The sequence below is a fragment of the Loxodonta africana genome, chromosome 2, assembly GCF_030014295.1.
Source record: "Loxodonta africana isolate mLoxAfr1 chromosome 2, mLoxAfr1.hap2, whole genome shotgun sequence".
In the NCBI taxonomy this organism is placed as follows: Eukaryota; Metazoa; Chordata; class Mammalia; order Proboscidea; family Elephantidae; genus Loxodonta; species Loxodonta africana.
Window position 1 is genome coordinate 96773031 of NC_087343.1, and position 18730 is coordinate 96791760.

The 18730-nt window shown below is 44.1% G+C and overlaps 2 protein-coding genes across 4 annotated transcripts in view; one reads left to right on the top strand and one right to left on the bottom strand.

Annotated features, from left to right (window-relative positions):
• MBLAC2 (metallo-beta-lactamase domain containing 2) overlaps nt 1-1425 on the bottom strand; it is a 33614-nt gene extending 32189 nt beyond the window's left edge. Inside the window, exon 1 of the mRNA XM_003404978.4 lies at nt 571-1425. Coding sequence (XP_003405026.1) covers nt 571-1024 — 454 coding nt within the window. The 5' untranslated portion in view covers nt 1025-1425. The remainder of the gene's footprint in view (nt 1-570) is intronic.
• A 125-nt stretch (nt 1426-1550) lies between these two features.
• POLR3G (RNA polymerase III subunit G) overlaps nt 1551-18730 on the top strand; it is a 50672-nt gene continuing 33492 nt past the window's right edge. For all 3 annotated transcript variants that reach the window (XM_003404979.4, XM_023547621.2, XM_010589424.3), the window contains exon 1: nt 1551-1682. The gene's annotated coding sequence lies outside the window, so the exon portion shown is untranslated. The remainder of the gene's footprint in view (nt 1683-18730) is intronic.

Here is an 18730-nt window from a genome sequence, read left to right on the forward strand (position 1 = left end):
TTTCTCTAGTGAGGCAACAACAAGATTAGAAATCTGGAAGGTAGGGTTGCATGATCAGATTGGAACCTCTGCACTCTGACAGCTTTCTAAGCCTACAGGTGGAAATTGCTCGTACTAGGTGGTGACCGAACAGATAAAGTCAGCGTTTCTCAAAAGCATAGAGCATGACACGCACTTTGTGAGGTGTCATTCGTTGGAAGTCTTCTAGCTACAAAAACACCCAGAAATGTCAGAAAGGTGCCTGGAAAAGGAATGGGAAAGCCTCAGTCACAAGTCCCCGTAGTCTTACCACTATTCATGACACAAGAAACTGACTAGGGGGTGGGATCGGTTTTCACCGCCCTTCTAGGAACCGCTTCAAGGGGCCAAAGCTGGTCTCAGGTAGGGAAGACTGTGATTGCCGTGGCTCTGGAAAGGTGGGCATTTACTCGGGGAAAGCTAAAACAGAAATGGCGTTTCTGTGGTGTGCTAAAACGAGCCCCCATTACAGCCATGCAGGTCTGCAACATGCATCCCTCGGACATCCCCTCTCTCAATTAGACAGCGCGCGCCCATGGGGGGACTCATTACCATCCTGCAGGATGAGGGTGGGCTGCACCGCCTGCACTCGGAACTGCCTGGCCCTCCAGCCAGGGCTGGGCGCTCGCACCACTTCGCTGTCGGACAGCCATGTCACCGTTTCAAAGTTGTCCCCGCGAGCCAGAGCCTCGGCCTCAGCGTGGTGCACAGCTACCCGGTCAAACTGGTAGAGGCCGCCGGAGTGGTCGAAGTGCACGTGTGTGGCCACCGCTAGCAGAGGCCGGCGTTCTGCTTCGTCCTTGGCCCCGCGGTCCTGCAGGAGGCCAGAGGAATACAGGTATTCAGGAAGACTGCGCAGCCCCAAGCCGGTGTCGATCACCACGTCCTGCTCCGAGCCGCGCACCAGCCAGATGTTGGCGCGGTTGCCCGATTCGTAGAAGCGTTCCTGAATCCAGAAGATACCGTCGCCCAGGGACTTGTGGGCATACCACTCGAGCGCCGACATCCTGGGCAGGGGTGCGGCCGGGCGAGGTAGGTGTGGGCGTGTGTACCTCCTGCACTGTGGCCAGACCCGCGACTCTGCGGCGGTTGTGGCGCTGTCTGCCCGCAGCCTGGGAGCAGGCGCAGAGCGAGGGGCGGAGGATGCAGGGAGGTGCAGGGGGAGAGGTAGGAGGAGGTGGGGCCCCTCCCGCCAGGTCCGCAGAGCGCGGGGGCAGCACTAGCCGCACTCGGGCGCAGGAGCAGTAGTAGCCTGTGCAACCGCAGCACGGGAGCCACTGCACAAGAGATACTTTCCCCACCCCGGGGGGTCTGACTGCAGAGACTGAGCTGTGGGAGGCTGCACCAGGCCTGTCCACCCCCAACGCGTCTCAATGCTCACTCTCATCCGGCACGGAGTCAGGCCAACCGGTTAGACGGCGACTACGGCGCCTGCCAAGGGCTAAAAAACTCTTGGCTCAGGGGGTGGGGCTTAGCTAAGGGGTGGGCGGGGCTAGTTGGTTGGAATCCTAACGCGGTTCCGGGGCCGCGTGGAGGGCGGAGCGCGCTTTTGCTAAAGTGGTACCAGCGGCCCGCAGGTTCGGCGCCCTCTGCTCGCACCCATTCTTTGCCGGCCGGCACTTCTGCTGCATAGTTTTGCCAAAGCCACGAGCCTTAGTGACCAGGTAACGAAGCAAGCAATCGGGGCCTTTGGGCGAGCGTGAGGACCATAGTGGGGAGTTAAAGGGGCACGTGGAGTGGATGGGGGTAGTCAGGAGTAGAGATTCTTTAAAGAGCCCCTGCTTTGAGGCGCATTGGGAGATAGCTTTACCTGTCCTTTTCCTACTCCCCTAAAAATCACATGAAATCGTCGTTTCCATATCTTACCTGGCCTGCATTTCCTGGGACTGTTTGCAGTGAGTTAGAAGGGAATTTGTTTTTATTAGTGGGAGGAGATGTACCAGATCCTGGGGTTTGGCATATAATTTTTTTAGGCACTAGTCATTGCCGCAGACTTGCAGCTGAGGACAGTGTTTTAACTGTTGATACTTTACCCCGTATCGTGGGACTCATAATAAGGTTTTTCTTTTCTAAAAAACGAAATTCTATATTTTTTCTCTCCTTTTATTTTATTTTTTGGCTAGTTTATCGGCACTTGGAAGAGAGCAGAGAAAGTTAGTATAAAGGTTCGATTAAGGAAAGGTGGAGGCAGCTTGTGAGGAAGGAAAAAGCATCTATTAACAGGGTGTGGCCTGCGAGCCACACAAATCACCTCCACTGTTCATGCCTGATCCCTATCCTATACCTCCCCACCCCCTGCACCCCGTCCTCCTCCAGCTATTAAACGTTCGTTTAGGCTTAAAAATTCCCGTGAGAACTTGACTGACCTCCCCAATCGGCAGCAGAAAAAAGTATTAAGGGACCCATGAGACAGCATTATAAAAGGTAATCATGAAAACCTTTTTGGCAACTGTACTAATAAGCCTCATGGAAAGAGAGGTTTACTCTCTTGCTTACCTTGTGAAGGTGCTTGGTGGGATGTGACCTTTATGAAGATTTTGTTAATCAAGTTAGAGGTTTATCCAGTCGCTCCTTTGGGGGCATTCATTTTGTTGTTGTGAAGAGAGTAAAACATACACCCATTCACCCGTTTCTACATGTACAATTAAGTGACATTATTACATTCTTCAAGTTGTGCAACCATTCTAACCATCCTTTTCTGAGTTGTTCCTCCTGCATTAACATAAACTAACTGCCCTCTAACGTTGTTGTTGCTTTGATCCGGTATAGATCTTAAAAGAGCATAATGCTCAAGGCAGACATTTTTGACTAAGGTAAACTATTGTTTGGTTTTACGAAGATTTCAGGGGATATTTTTGGTTTAAGTTTTAAAATTATCTCAGGACAGTAGTTTTAGGGGTTCATCCAGCCCCTTTGGGGGCATTCTTATGTGTAAGTCCCTGAGCTAGATTCTGTGTGAAGAACAGAATTGTGTAAGAAAGATATGATCTGGGTACTTAAGAATTTGAGGGATGATGATATCAATATACAAATATTTGCAATACAATGTAGTGTGTGATATTTACCACAAAAAAACCCAAACCCATTGCCATGGAGTCAATTCTGACTCATAGAGACCTTAGTACAGGGTAGAACTGCCCCACAGTGTTTCTAGGCTGTGATTTTTTTTTTTTAATTTTTAATGTGCTTTAAGTGGAAGTTTACAAACCAAGCTAGTCTCTCATACAAAAATTTATATACCACTGCCGTCCTAGTTGCTCTCCCTCTAATGAGACAGCACAGTCCTTCCCTCTAGTCTCTATTTTCGTGTCCATTTGGCCAGATTCTGACCCCCCGTGCCCTCTCAACTCTTTTCCAGACAGGAGCTGCCCACATAGTCTCATGAGTCTACTTGAGCCAAGAAGCTCACTCTTCACCAGTATCATTTTCTGTTCCACAGTCCAGTCCAATCCCTATCTGAAGAGTTGGCTTTGGGAATGGTTCCTGTCTTGGGCTAACAGAAGGTCTGGGGACCATGACCTCTGGGGTCCTTCTAGTCTCAGGTGGACCATTAAGCCTGGTGTTTTTATGAGTATTTGAGGTCTGCATCCCACTGCTCTCCTGCTCCCTCAGGGATTGACTGTTGTGTTCCCTGTCAGGGCAGTCATCGGTTGTAGCCAGGCACCATCTAGTTCTTCTGGTCTGAGGCTGATGTAGTCTCTGGTTTATGTGGCCCTTTCTGTCTCTTGGGCTCATAATTACCTTGTGTCTTTGGCGTTCTTCATTCTCCTTTGATCCAGGTGGGTTGAGAACAATTGATGCATCTTAGATGGCCGCTTGCTAGCTTTTAAGACCCCAGACACCACTCTCCAAAGTGGGATACCGAATGTTTTCTTAATAGATTTTATTATGCCAATTGACTTAGATGTCCCCTGAAACCGTGGTCCCCAAACCCTTGCCCCTGCTACACTGGCCTTCGAAGCATTCAGTTTATTAGGAAACTTCTTTGTTTTTGGTTTAGTCCAGTTGTGCTGACCTCTCCTGTATTGTGTGTTGTCTTAACGTAGGCTGTAAGTTTTACGGAAGAGATTAACACGTTTCTCTCATGGAGATGCTGGTGGGTTTGAACTGCTGATCATTTGGTTAGCAGCGGAGCGCTTAACCACAGTGCCCCCAGGGCTCCTTATATGTACCACAAACCTAACCCTGTTGCCGTCAAGTCAATTCTGATTCATAGCAACCCTAAAGGACAGAGTAGAACTGCCACATAGGGTTTCCAAGGAGCTCCAGGTGAATTCGAACTGCTGACCATTTGGTTAGCAGCCGTAGCTCTTAACCACTACACCACCAGGGTTTCCTATATATACTACAGAGGAAGTAAAATTGAGGTGCTATAAGAGTACAGATGGAAGGGATTGTTGAGGAATGACATTGTTGAGAAGCTGCCTTAAAAGACAGTTATGTATTAGGATATTCTTGGCAGGGAAATACAGTGCTTACTATAGTTTGGATATTTTTCCTCTAGGAAGTGAAATGGAGTGATATCCTTATTAGACCATGTGCTCAGCACTAATTCACCCAATATTTTATGGTACTTTTGCCAGGCTCTGGGTAGTGATAGGGTATAAAAAGATGAATAAGTCTCCAAGGAACCCTTCACACTTACAGACCCTTCTGCCTGTATCACACTCCCCCCTTGGATACCCTTTCCTAGTTCTCTGCATGGCTCTCTATCTCACTTTTATCAGGTTTGTTCTCAAATATCCAGTACAAGAGGACTTCTTCAACCACAGTTTCCACAAAACAACTGTGTTTCCTGCTTTATTTTTTCTTCTACCACTACTTGACTTTTTCTATAAAATTAATTTATGTTTATCTACTTTAATTTCCCATACTAAACTATGAGCCCCATGAGAACAGAGACTTTGTGTTTTCCACTGCTATATTCCCCATAGCAAGATGGCCTGACACATAGAGGGTGCTCAATAAATACTTGAGGAAGGCATGATTGAAGAGGCTCCCTGGGGAGATCCCCCAAAAATTGAACAATTACAACATGATTATAAAAAGCCACAAAAACAGTGTGTTGTTCCTGTGTGCCATTGAGTTGATTCCGACTCATAGCGACCCTATGGAACAGAGTAGAACTGCCCTGTAGCATTTCTGAGGAGTGACTGGTGGATTCAAACTGCCGACCTTTTGATTAGCAGCCTGACCTCTTAGCCTTTGTGCCGCTAGGGCTCCTAAAAACAGTGTAGTACTTGGGAAACACAGAAGGGGGAAGCCTACCTGTGTGTAGTTTGGAAATGGAAATAGAGGAAGTGAGGTTTGCATGAAATCTTAGATGCTAGGGATATATCAGCTGGACGTGAGAGAAAGGGCACTCCTGGTGGAAGGCACACCACATGCAAGAGCTGGGAATAGCAGAGTTGGGCATGGCTGCAGTGTGGGACGCATGGGGCCAGAGGCAGAAAGTTAGACTCAAAAGCTCCGTTGGATGTTAGTTGAGGAAGAAAGTGGCACATCAAGATTTATATTTATAAGGGAGAGTCTGACCATGGGAAATTTATTTGTTCTGTATACCATGGACTGCCTGGAGAACAGACAAATCCGTCTTGAAAGAAGTACAACCAGAATGCCTCTTAGAAGCAAGGGTGGCGAGATTTTGTCTCATGTACTTTGGACTGTTACCAGAAGGGACCAGTCCCAGAAGGATGTCATGCTTGATAAAGTGAGGGGTCACATCAGTGAGATGGTTTGACACAGTGGCTGCAACAATGTGCGCAAACATGGCAATGATTGTGAGGATGGCACAGGACCTGGCAGCGTTTTGTTCTGTTGTATATAGGGTTGCTATGAGCCAGCAGCCATTCCAGGGCACCTAACAACAACTGTCGTAGAGGTCCAGTTGAGACACGATGAGGACCTGAACTAAAGCAGAAGTGAAGGAAGGGGAACATGTGAGAGAGAACACAGAGCTGATACTGTTACCAGCTGGCTTGACTCAACGTCGAACCCACATGTTACAGAGTAGAACTGCCCCATGGGGTTTTCTTGGCAGTAATCTCTACGGAAGCAGTCCGCCTGCACTGTCTTCCTTGGAGATGGTTGGGTTCAAACAGCCAACCTTTAGGTTAGCAGCCGATCAAGTGCTTGTTACAGAGCTGATAGTCTCTACTATTAGATATAGGGATCGAGGGAGAAAGAGAGAAGTTTAGGACGACTATCAGGTTTTTGACTGGGACAACTTAGGTGTCATTCATCAAGAAAGCAGATATAGATAGAATATTGATGGAGAGTTCAGTTTAAGACATTCTGAGTTGAGATACACGTAAGATACACAAGTGGAAATATGCAGAAGGCAGTCAAAATAGAGTTCTTAACAGAGAAGAGAGACCAGGGTTGGATTTAAAGATCGGAGAACTATATAAGGAGGTTACCCAAGGCCAAAGAAGTGGATGGATTCACTGGGAAGAGTTTTTAGGCCAGTGATCACCACTTTGAGACGTGAACTAATGGAGGGACACGTGTTTCCTAAAGGCTACCAGGCACAGAGAGTTGGTTTCCAGATTCTCAGTTTTCATATGTACTTCTTAAAACTGACCTATCTGAGAAGGCTGGGAACCTGGGAGGGCCAGGGTGGCAGAAAGTCAACAGCTACATTCGTTTACTTACAGTGAAAGACGGTGATACTGTCACCAGGCTTTCAGTGCTTCCCCTCTCTTCCATGCCTGCTTCCATCTGTTTGTGTGTACATTTATTCATCTAGCTAATATGTGCAAGGAACTGCATGAGAGACGTGGAAGGCAATACCTTTCAGCCACCACTAATAAAATGTTAGAGCTAGGAGAGTTTTCAGAGATTAGTTCAGTCCCTGGCATGAGGTGGTGGTTTTACTTGATGACATTGGGCTGTTTTTGCATTTTGGCTCTTAGTTGCTTGAATTGTACCCATTTTCAAACCATCTCAGAACAATTCTGAATGAGAACTTTTTGGAGGCATCCTAATAGGAAAGAGGGTGATGCTGCTGACTTTACATTTTTAAATATAGCCAACTTGTCCTTATTAATTCACTTCACTGTAAAGATGAATGACATCCCTGGGATTAAAAAGGTTTTCAACTAGCCTGGAAATTAGCTTAGTATAACTGAAGACAATGTAGAGGTATCCTGAAGCCTTAAATCATTTCCGCGTTTCTTAGGAAGTAACTTTCGTGTCCTTAGGAAGTTAACCTCCGAGGCCTTACTTTCCTCTGGGAAGGTTTCATCTGCAGCTGCACGTCATAATCTCCGGGGGAGCTTAGACAGTCCTGATGCCTGAATCCTGCCCCTCAGAGACTCTGATTTTATTGTTCGGAGGAGAAGCCTAGAACATTTTTAAAGCTCTCGTGATGATTCCAGTGTGTAGCCAAAGGTCCCAAACATTATATTCAGAAAGTTAAACACAAACAAAACCTTGATAGAAGGCCTCACTGAATTGTACTTCTGTGGTAGATTTGCTAGTGAAATCAGTTCAGTGCGGGAAAATGGGAAAGCTTAACTCTAATTGTGAAGCTGTTGCTGTATATAAAGCACTATGCTAGGTAGGCAGGGGGGTATGTACAATCTCTACTGTTAGTACAGTTGAAGAAACAAAAAATTACAAAACATAAGTGAAAAGCCACCCCTGTGGAAAAAGTCCAATTCCTAAAAGGGGCATTGTCTGTATTTCTTTTAGAATTCAACAGTGTAGCAGTATTTTTTACCTCAATTTTTTAAAATCCATATATCTAACAAGAGTGAGGCGGGATGAAATGAATGTTGTGGATATTGACGGACTTAAGCGGGATGTTATGGTGAAAAGGGATGCAGCCAGGCGGAGGGGAGAGGGAGTAGATTGAAGATGATGGGGGAATGGCAGTCAGGACATGATGACAGACTAGTGAGTCAGGAGGGTAAGGTGAAACCATATTAAAAAGGGCTCTGACTACTTGGATAGGGAGTTTGGGTTTAACTCTTTAGCCAAGACAAGAGGAGTATCGTAATCAGAGTTATGCTTTAGGGTGAATAATGTAGAAGAATACAATAAAGAGGAAGTAATGTCACAAAGCAAGGAATACCACAGAGAGGTTATTGCAGTTAATCAGGAGTGAGGTGGAAAGGGCTGAGCTGGTAGAGGAAATGGGAAGGAAGGGACATTTTGAAGGAGGAATTAAATGATTAATTTGATAGGATGGATGGAAAGGAATGAGGAATCAATATTGACTCACTCCAAATCTTCAGCTATTGGTGACTGAGAAAATGGTCTACCATGTATAGAAATAGAGATATTATATTTGAAAGGCAAGCTAATATATGGGGACGATGATCTTAGTATTTGGGGTTTAAAATGACATCTGAATATCCTTTTGGTAGTGAGAAAATGGGCTGAAATTAAGATGGGGGTCAGTGCTAGAGGTAATCAAACCTGAGTACCAGTACCAGTTGCTGTGGAGTCTCCCCTCACTCGTGTTGACCCGTGTGTGTCGTGGTAGAACTGTGCTCCACACGGTTTTCAGTGGCCATGACCTTTCAGAAGTAGATGGCCTTTCTTCTGAGGTGTCTCTGGGTGAACTCTAATCTCTAACTGTTCGTTTAGCAGGTGAGTGCGTTAACTGTTTGCACTGCCCAGGGCATCCCAATCAAAGCCTGAGAGGGGTACATTTCCCAAAGATAAAAGAAGAGCAGAAGATCAAAGATTGAAATTTGAGGAAACCTGTATTTAGGAGGAGTTAAGAAAAGAATTAGAGAAAAATTGGTCAGTGGGGGTAGGAGAATCTAGAGAATGTATTTTAATAAGGTCCAGGGAAGAAAGAGTTTCAAAAGGGAAGAGGCAGTTAAAAGTTGTGTACTTCAGAAGTCCAAGAGCATGAACAAGGAGAAAAGGCCAGTGGCTTTTGCCTGTACAGGACTGTCTTAGTCATCTGGTGCGGCTACAACAGAAATACCACAAGTGAATGGCTTTAACAGAGAGAAATTTATTCCTTCACTGTCTAGTAGGCTACAGGTCTAAATTCAGGGCATCAACTCCAGGGGAAGGCTTTCTCTCTCTGTCAGCTCTGGAGGAAGGTCCTTGTCATCAGTCTTTCCTTGTTCTGGAAGCATCTCAGTGCAGGAACCTCAGGTCCAAAGGACAGGCTCTGTGCCCAGAGCTGCTCTCTTGGTGGTACGAGGTTCCCTACCTCTCTGCTGCTTCCCTTTCTGTTTTTCACTTGAAAAATAAAAGGTGTTGCAGGCCACACCCCAGGGAAACTCCCTTTACATTGAATCAGGAATGCGACCTGGGTAAGGGTGTTACAATTTCACCCTAGTCCTCTTTCACATAAAATTACTATCAAAATGGAGGACAGCCACCCAACGCTGGAAATCATGGCCCAGCCAAATTGATACACGTATTTTTCGGAGAAGAGAATTCAATCCATGACAGGGACCTTTAGTGACCTTTGCATTTTACCCTTATGGATGTCGTTTTCCATCACAAGTCGGATAAAAGCTAAACCCTTCACCACAGCTCACAGAGCTCCACAAGATCTGGCCTCTGCAGCCTTTCCCCTTGCTCCTTACCAGCTATACTGACTTCTTGTTCCTTATGCATTTCCAACTATGAGCTTCCTCTGGGCTTCTGCCTTTGCTGTTCCCTCTGTCTGTATCCATCTTCACCCCACCCCGCCATCTTGTGACTCATGGGCCCTCTGCAGGGCCCTGCTCAGATTCTCCACAGAAAGACCTTCTCTGACCATCCTGTGTTAAAGTCACCACCATCCAGTTGCCTTTGAGTCAGTTTCGACTCATGGCAACCTCATGTGTTTCAGAGTAGAATTGTGCTTCATAGTGTATTCAGTGGCTGTGAGCTTTTGGAAATAGATTACCAGGACTTTTTTTCGAGGTGGCTCTGGGTGGATTTGAACTGCCAGTCTTTTTGGTTAGTAGCTGAGGGCTTAACCCATTGCACCACTCAAGGACTCTGGTCACCACCATAGCCCTACATTATTCTGTATCCCTTTACCATGATTTATTTTTTTTTTTCCAAAGAACAAACATAGTATTTCACTCTTGTTTACTTACTAGTATTTTTAAATTCACTGAAGCGTTAGTCCTGAGGGCAGGGACTAAGTTTTGTTCAGTGCTCTCTGGTTCCTTGCACAGTTCCTGGAATGCTTAATACTGGTTGAATGAATGACTGAATGAAATTAGGCCCTCCGAAGTTGAGGAAGATTTGGATAAGAAGATATGAGGAAAGCTGGTATAAACCGTTCAAGATGTTTGATAGAGTGAGAAAGGAACAAGGGAGTGGTTAAATTAAATTAAAGGATTTCAAAGAGTGATGCTTAGACCTGACTTGTGAGCCATTTCTTCCATGAGACAATTAACAGAGTCCAGAGACTATCTCTCAGCTCTGTAAGTCAAGAAAATTAATTTACCAGCTCCCTCAAATGTCTGACACTGACTCACAATAGCCAAACTGGGAAGATAGGTTTTTTTGACCAGAATGCCATATGTCTTAGTCACCTAGTGGTGCTGTAGCAGAAATACCACAGGTGAATGTATTTAACAAACAGAAGCTTATTCTCTCACAGCCTAGTAGGCTAGAAGGCCAAATTCAGGGCTTTGGCTGCAGGGGAAGCCTTTCTCTCTCTGTCAGCTCTGGAGGAAGGCCTTTGTCATCAATCTTCCCCTGGACTAGGAGCTTCTCCACACAGGGACCCTGGGTCCAAAGGATGCGCTGTGCTCCCTGCGCTGCACTCCCCGCGCTGCTTTCTTGGTGGTATGAGATACCCTTGACTCCTTGCTGGCTTCTCTCTTTTATATCCCGAAAGAAATTGGCTCCACACAATCCAATCTTGTAGATTGAGTCCTGCCTCGTTAACATAACTGCCACGTGTCCCTCCTCATTAACATCATACAGTGAGGATTTATAACACAGAGGAAAATCACATCAGATGACAGAATGGTGCACAATCCCACAATACTGGGAATCATAAGCCTAGCCAAATTGATACACACATTTTTGGAAGACGCAATTCAATCCATGTCACCAAGTAATTATTAAGGGTCTCTCAAGAGCTAGGATTTTCTTTTTTTTTTTTTTTTTTTTGCTGAAGGCAGTATATTCACTAATGGTAGCAGTTTATATACCCAAAGATTGCTAGATAAATACAGAATTTCTGAGTCAGCAATTGGATATTTCTCAGTTGGTATTTCCATCAAGCAGGATTAATTAACGTACCCTCTTTTTAGTGTGAGTTTCCTAAATGCTTCCCAGGGCCAATTCTGATACGGTAGGTTTAGGAGTTAAAGACTGCCTGGGACTGTAAGTTTAACAAGCCCCCCAGGTAGTTCTTACCAACAGGCAAGTTTGGGGAGCCTTGCCTAGAATTGTTCTCTATCTTTAGTTAGTGGCAAATCCTGAACTGGAAGGAATCTCAGTGATCTTGACCATGCCTGCTAGGCTCCCACAATGAGTTTCTTAGAGTAAAGGAATGAACCTTCTACTCACCGATTTCCATACTTGGGAGACCTGGTTTTTGTAGGCTCAGCATATGCTTCAGTGACTCAGCAGTTGAAACAAGGCCATTTGGATATTTTCTCTCTCTTGCAATGGGGAGGAATGGAATAAACTTGATTGATTAAAAAAGTACCTTTCCTGTACGAGTTGTGTTTCAGTTTAGTAGATGAGAAAAATTGATTCCTGATAGAATTCCAGCTAATAGATACAGAATCTTAGAGTTTATGTATCACCATTTTGCTATCTGTAATGGAATAGTGGATCTAGACAGTAATCGTTAATGGCTCCTAAAATCCTTCGGAGAAAAGCTGATGGGAAATGTTTTACTAGTTGAAACAGACTTTCAGTGCCGGAACCCACTGATCAGCCTGAACATCACCCAGAGAGAAACTTCGTGTGCATCCTGATGTGATGCAGCAGGAAAAACACAGCATCTCCCTTAAATATTGTTGCACAAAAAATCAAACCCAAACCTGAGTAAGCCTCTAGTCCACCTGTTTATAGGAAATACAGGGAATAGGGGAATGCATTAACCACATCTCATCTATGCAGTCAGCCAAATCCAGAATATGGGAAGCTATACAGCCTCGCTCCTCAAAGTGTGGCCTGCAAACCAGCAACTTGGTATTGCCTGAGAATTTTTATTTTCTTTTAGACGTGCAGAATCTCAGGACCTGCACTAGGGACCAGCTAAATCAGAATCTGCATTTAAGACTCCCATGTACGGAATTAGCATGTATCTTAACGTTTGAGAAGTATGGTGCAGGACCGGGACCTAGTTTCTTTAGCAAATAAATGGTAAGAAAGAAAAGAAGGGGGAGCTGTTACAGTTTAAAAGAGGTTTAAGAGACATGTCAGTCAAATGTCATGTGTGAACTTTTTGTATCCTGATTTGAACAAACCAACTATAGCAAACATTTATGTGACAGCTGAGGAAATTTGAATACCGATTGTATATAAAATGATATTATGGGATTATTGTTAAATTTTTAAATGTGATGTTACTGTTATTGTATCTTTTTTTTTTTTTTTTTAAAGCCCTTAACCTTTTAGAGAAAATACATAACTAAAAAGCTTAAAATAATCTGGGGGTGAGGGGTGGGGGTCGGGGGAGAGTATAGATGAAATAAAAGCAGCCATACAGTGGTAATTGTTGAAGCTGAATGTTGGGTACGTGGGAGTTCATTCTACGGTTCTCTCTACTTTTGTACGTGATTGAAAATGTCCATAATAAAAAGTAAAAACAACAGACCCACTGCTGATGATTTCAGTATGAGTTGTAAAAACAACCCCAGCACCCAAAAAATGGCATACAAAGAGTCTTAGTTAAAAATGGCAGCATTAAAGATAATAATAAAATCAACTTTTAATGTTCTAGCAGTTATGAAGAAGGGAAAACTTTTAAATATGGTGACATGTAAGGATGAATTTATAAAATGTACAGTGCAAAATCATATCTCAATATGTTCTCAGTTTATTATAGCCATTATATGAAATCAAATGCCATCCTATTGGAGCAATTCACAAAAAGGAAACAATATTTCAGAATAGAAAGGTGTCGAACGTATTATTTGATTCCATGTGTATAACTGGACCCATAAATATAATAAAGATATTTAAAATGTCGAATCAACGGACCTTTTAAAGTACAATGCCTTGGTACTGCTATTCCATGCAAGTGAATTAAAAGGGCAGATGATCACATCCTGAGTACTACAGAAATTTACAGCAGTTACAGCCATTTCACCTTTAAGGCAAATTTCCTTAAGTCACAGAGGATAATCTGTATAACTTTTAAACTTAAGATTTTGAAGCACCTGAGTCTACAAGTTAAGCTAAGATGTAGAAGAGAGCAGTTCTCCCAATGCTCTAAACACTTGCTGCAGATTAGAAGCATCTGGGAAGCTTTAAGGGCACTCCGGTGGTACAGTGGTGAAGTGCTCGGCTGCCAACCAGAAGGTCGGTGGTTTAAACCCACCAGTAGCTCCACAGATGAAAGATATTGAGGTCTGCTTCCATAAAGATTTACTGCCTTGGAAACCCTATGGGCAGTTCTACTCTGTCCTATAGGGTCTCTGTGAGTCGGAATCGAGTCAACTGCAACGGGCTCAGAGGGTTTGGGAAGCTTTAAAAACTGATGCCCAAGCCTTACCTGCGGAGATCTTGGTTTGATTGGTCCAGTTGAATGGTTCACAGAATTTAGCTTGCTTCGGAAATATCTTGAAGCCTTGTTAAAACACAAATTGTTGGGCTCATCCTCAGAGTTTTTGTTTCTGTAGATCTGAGGTAGAATCCCAAAGTTTGCATTTCTAACAAGTTCTCTGGTGATACTGATGCTGCTGGTCCAGACACCACTCTTTAAGAAACACTATTCTAGTTTTTAAGCTACCCAAGTGATTCTAATAATAACCAGGGTTGAGAACTACTTCTTTTGTAGTGTTGGCCCTTGGATAAAGTAAGCTGGGATTTCTCAGGCTTTTGGACCAACTTATATCCAAATTATAGACCGACAAAAAGGTGTAAAGAAGTAGCCGCTCGTTGGTCTTGTGATGTGTTCCCTCACCATTAAAGATGTAAAACTGAGGGGAGTAATACACACACATTGTACTTTAGATGAAGGTTTACAGAGCAGTTTAGTTGCTCATTAAACCATTAATACACAAATTGTTTTGTGACATTGGTTGCCCATCCCACGACATGTCAACACTTTCCGCTTCTCATTACCTCTTTGTATGTGACTTTTCGTTTTTCTTGAGCTGCTCTCAGGATTCTTTGTCTTTGGTTTTAGTGAGTATGATCATGATATGTCTTGGTGTTTTTCTTTTGAAATCTGCCCTATATGCAGTTCGTTGAGCTTCTTGGATAGTCGACTTTTTGTCTTTCATAATATTAGGAAAGTTTTGTGTCAGCAAATCTTTAACGATCCTGTCCGTGTTTTCCGTTTTCTTCCCCTGTTCTGGAACTCCCATCACACGCAAATTTTTGCTTTTGATTGTATCGCACATTGTTCTCAGGGTTTTTTCATTTTTCTTCATTCTTTTCTCTGATTTTTCCTCAAACAAAGTGATATCCAAGGATTTGTCTTCAATTTCACTGTTTTCCAGTGTTTCCAGTTTGCTCCTAAAACCTTTTATGGCACTGTCCATTTCTGAAATCTTGTTATTTATCTTCTGGATTTCTAATTGCTGTTTTTGTATGATTTCTAGTTGTTTATTTTGTCATTTTGTTCCTGTATTATTTTTCTGATTTCTTCTATTGTTTTGTCTGTCTTTTCCATGATTTTTGCCTTATTTTTGTCTACATTTTCCTTCATCTGTTAGGAGAATTCTGAACATTAGAGTTCTGAATTTCCTATCAGGTAGTCCCAGTGCCTTTTCTTCTAGCAGAAGGTCACCTGGTGATTTATTTCGGTCACCTTCTAGAGCCATCCTCTCCTGTTTTTTATATGTTTTGATATTGTATGCTGTCTCCAGGACACTCTGGGATTATTGTCTTCTTTTATTGATTGTTTTATCCTACTTTTTTGTTTTATTTGGTAGGCAGGATGGGTGTGTTTTGTTGCTTTTTCACCTGTGGGCATGATACTTCTCACCACCTTGTCCAATTGGGGAGGGCCGGCCACTCAGCTATGGTGCAGGAGGGTGGGTCCAGTGGGGGTGGAAGGGTGGGGATGGGTAGTTTACAGCAAACTGGGGTGATGGAGCAGGGCTGGGGGGCAGTGCAGGGCAGGGTCCAGAGGACTGTGTTGGTACTGTTTGGGCTCATGGCACTTGGCACATGGTGCTGATAGGCAGGAGGGAAAGGAGAGAATGTGATGTGCAGAGCTAAGTGAATGGGTGAAAGAAGAGAGAGAAACAAAGGCAAAAAAAAGTAGAAAAAAAGCAAAAAATGAAGTAGAAAAATAAATAAATAAAAGAAAAAGTAAATAAAATGGTGGTGTGGTAGGATTAGGTGGCTGGGGGTGGGGCAGACCCAGCAAGGTTGTGTGCCGGTGGCTCTCTAGCCAAGTGGTGTGGCTTGGCCTATTGAGAAACTGCGTGGATGGCACATGGGGTTAGTTAGGTGGGAGAAAGGAAAGGGAAGAGGGGAAAGAGAGAAGAAACCCAACAATCAAATAAAAGTAGTAATAAAAGCAACACAAAATATGGTGGAGGGGCACTGGCCATTGACAGTAGGACAGAATTGGGTTAGCAGCAAGCTGATGTCACTCTCTCCAGGTAGCCTATCAGGAAAGGGCAGAGGCAGCACAGGGCCTAGGTGGGAGAAGGAAGGAAAAAGAGAAGCAGAAAGATAAATAAAAAATATGGCACCGAAGGAGCTGGCCTGTGGTGGTAGTACAGACCCAGGGAGGCTGTGTGCCAGAGGCTCTTCAGCCAAGCAGTACAGCACAGCCTACCAAGAAGATGGGGGAGGTGCACAGGGCTGGGTGGATGGGAGAAAGGAAGGAAGGGATAGAGAGAAGAAAAAATAAAACAAACAATAAAATGGCGATGAGGGAGAGCTGGTTGTTGATGGCAGCGCAGACTTGGGGAAGCCACGCGCAGTGACTCTCCAACTGAACTGTGCAGGACGGCCCCTCCAGAAGAGGCAGGGACGTTGCACAGGGCTAGGTGGGTGGGAGAACGGGAAGGAAGAAAGGAGAGAGAAGAAACAGAAAAAGAAGAAAAAAAAGAACAAAGCAAACAAACAAAAAAATCACAGCCTGCCAAGAAGAGGGGCAGGAATGGTACACGGTGTTAGCTGGGTGGGAGAAAGGAAGAGAAGAAAGAGAGAAACAACCAAAAAAGCCCAAAAAACAATATGCAAAAACAAACAGAAAAAGACTAAACAAACCAAAAAATCGCAACCTGTCAAGAAGGAGAGGGGATGGTACATGGGGCTAGCTAGGCCAGAGAAAGGAAAGGGAGAGAGAGAGAAGTAACAAAACCCGCCCCCCCCCAAAAGAAACCAATATCAAAAAATAAAAAAATGGTGCTAAAGGGGCTAGATGGTGGGGGTGGGGTAGACCCCAGTGGCAGTGAGCAGGTGTATCTCTGCCCAACCATCCATGGCCTGTTGGCAAGCAGCGGAGGCTGTGTAGAGGGAAGAAAGATGAGGGGCAGGAAAGCATGTATCCCTGACTCCTGCTGGGAGATCTGTGGAGTTGCCTTCCAGTATGCAGGGTCTGCAGTCCTTGGTGGCTCAGGTGTAAGATGGCAAATCTGTGGAATGGTGAGCTGGTGTCTCTCTAGCCAAGCAACCATGGCCTATTGGCAAGCGGTGGAGGCATCATACAGGGAAGAAGGTTGTGGGGTGGGAAAGTTTGTATCCCTAGTTACTGGGTGCTCTGTCTCCTGTTGGGAGCTCCATGAAGTTACCTTCCCATACTCCCTGTCTGAGTTCTTTGGTGGCTGTAGCCCAAGATGGCGAATCTGGCCACATTAGCTGGTATAGGACCTCCACTCCGTAGCCCTCCTCATTCTCTGTTCTCTTTCAGTTTCTTGTTCCATTCGGTGCTTGATCGAGTTCTTTATTCCTTCATTTGGTACTTAGGGTTCCAGGATTGACGTTTGTATATGTTTTACTTAGTTTTTCAAATCTTTGCTGCAGAAGTATGGTATAGTGCTTCTGTCTGTAGTGCCATGTTGGTTCTGCCTCTCGTGAGACTCTTCAACATTCTCCCCTTCTTGACCTTGGGTTCCCCGTTATCAATTTTCCTGTCCCCTCCTGCCTTCTTGTCCTTACTCCTGGGCTGATGTGCCAATTTAGTCTTGTTTTGTTTCATGGGTCTATCTAATCTTTGGCTGAAGGGTGAAACTCAGGAGTGACTTCAGTACTGAGCTGTAAGAGTGTGCGGGGCCTTACTCTCAGGGTTTCTCCAGTCTCTGTCAGTCCAGTAAGCCTGGCCATTTTTTGTGAGTTAGAATTTTGTTCTACATTTTTCTCCAACTCTGTTCAGGACCCTCTATTGTGATCCCTATCAGAGCAGTTGGTGATGGTAGCCGGGTACCATCTAGTTGTGCTGGACTCAGTCTGGTGGAGGTTGTGGTAGTTGTGATCCATTAGTCCTTTGAACTAATCTTTCCCTTGTGTCTTTGGTGTTCTTCATTTTCCCTTGATCCTGACGGAGTGAGACCTGTGGAGTATCTTAGATGGCCACTCACAAGCTTTTAAGACCCCAGACGCTACTTGCCGAAGTAGGATGTAGAACATTTTCTATTACCTTAGTCATCTAGTGCTGCTATAACAGAAATACCACAGGTGGATGGTTTTAACAAAGAGAAGTTTATTCTCTCACAGTCCAGTAGGCTAGAACTCCAAATTCAGGACACTGGCTCCAGGGGAAGGCTCTCTGTCTCTGTTGGCTCTGGAGGAAGGTCCTTTATCATCAGTCCTCTGTTGGCCTGGGAGCATCTCAGTGCAGGAACCTTAGGTCCAAAAGACGTGGTCTGCTCGCAGCACTGCTTTCTTAGTGGTATGAGGTCCCCATGTCCCTCTGCTCACTTCTCTCTTTTATATCTCAAAATAGATTGGCTTAAGACACTATCTAATCTTGAGAATCTCATCAATATAACTGCCGCTAATCCATCTTATTACATCATAGTGATAGGATTTACAACACATAGGGAGATCACATCAGATGACAAAATGATAGACAATCGTACACTACTAGGAATCAGATATTTTGGGGGGATGCAGTTTAATCCATGACAACTATATTATGCCAGTTGAGCTAGATGTCCCCTGAGACCATGGTCCCCAGGCCTCAGCCCAGTAATTTGGTTCCTCAGGGAGTTTGGATGTGTCTATGAAGCTTCTATTGAGGAAAATAATATTAATAACCTTTTTGTTTTTTAATTGTGGTAAAATATGTATAACAAAAAGTTTGCCATTTTAATCTTTTTTAAGTGTACAATTTAGTGACATCAGTTACACTTACCATGTTGTGCTATCATCATCCATTTCCAAAAGTTTTATATTATCCCAAACAAAGTTCATAAGTATACCTTCAGCAATAACTCCAATTCTGTTCCTCCCCCAGTGCATAGTAATCACTAATAAACTTTTGTCTCTATGCATTAGCCTAACCTAAATATTTCATATAAGTGGGATCACACAATATTTGTCCTTTTGTGACTGACATATTTCACTCAGCATGTTTTCAAATTCATTCACGTCATACCGTGCATCAGAATTTAATTTCTCTTTATGACTGAATAATATTTCATTG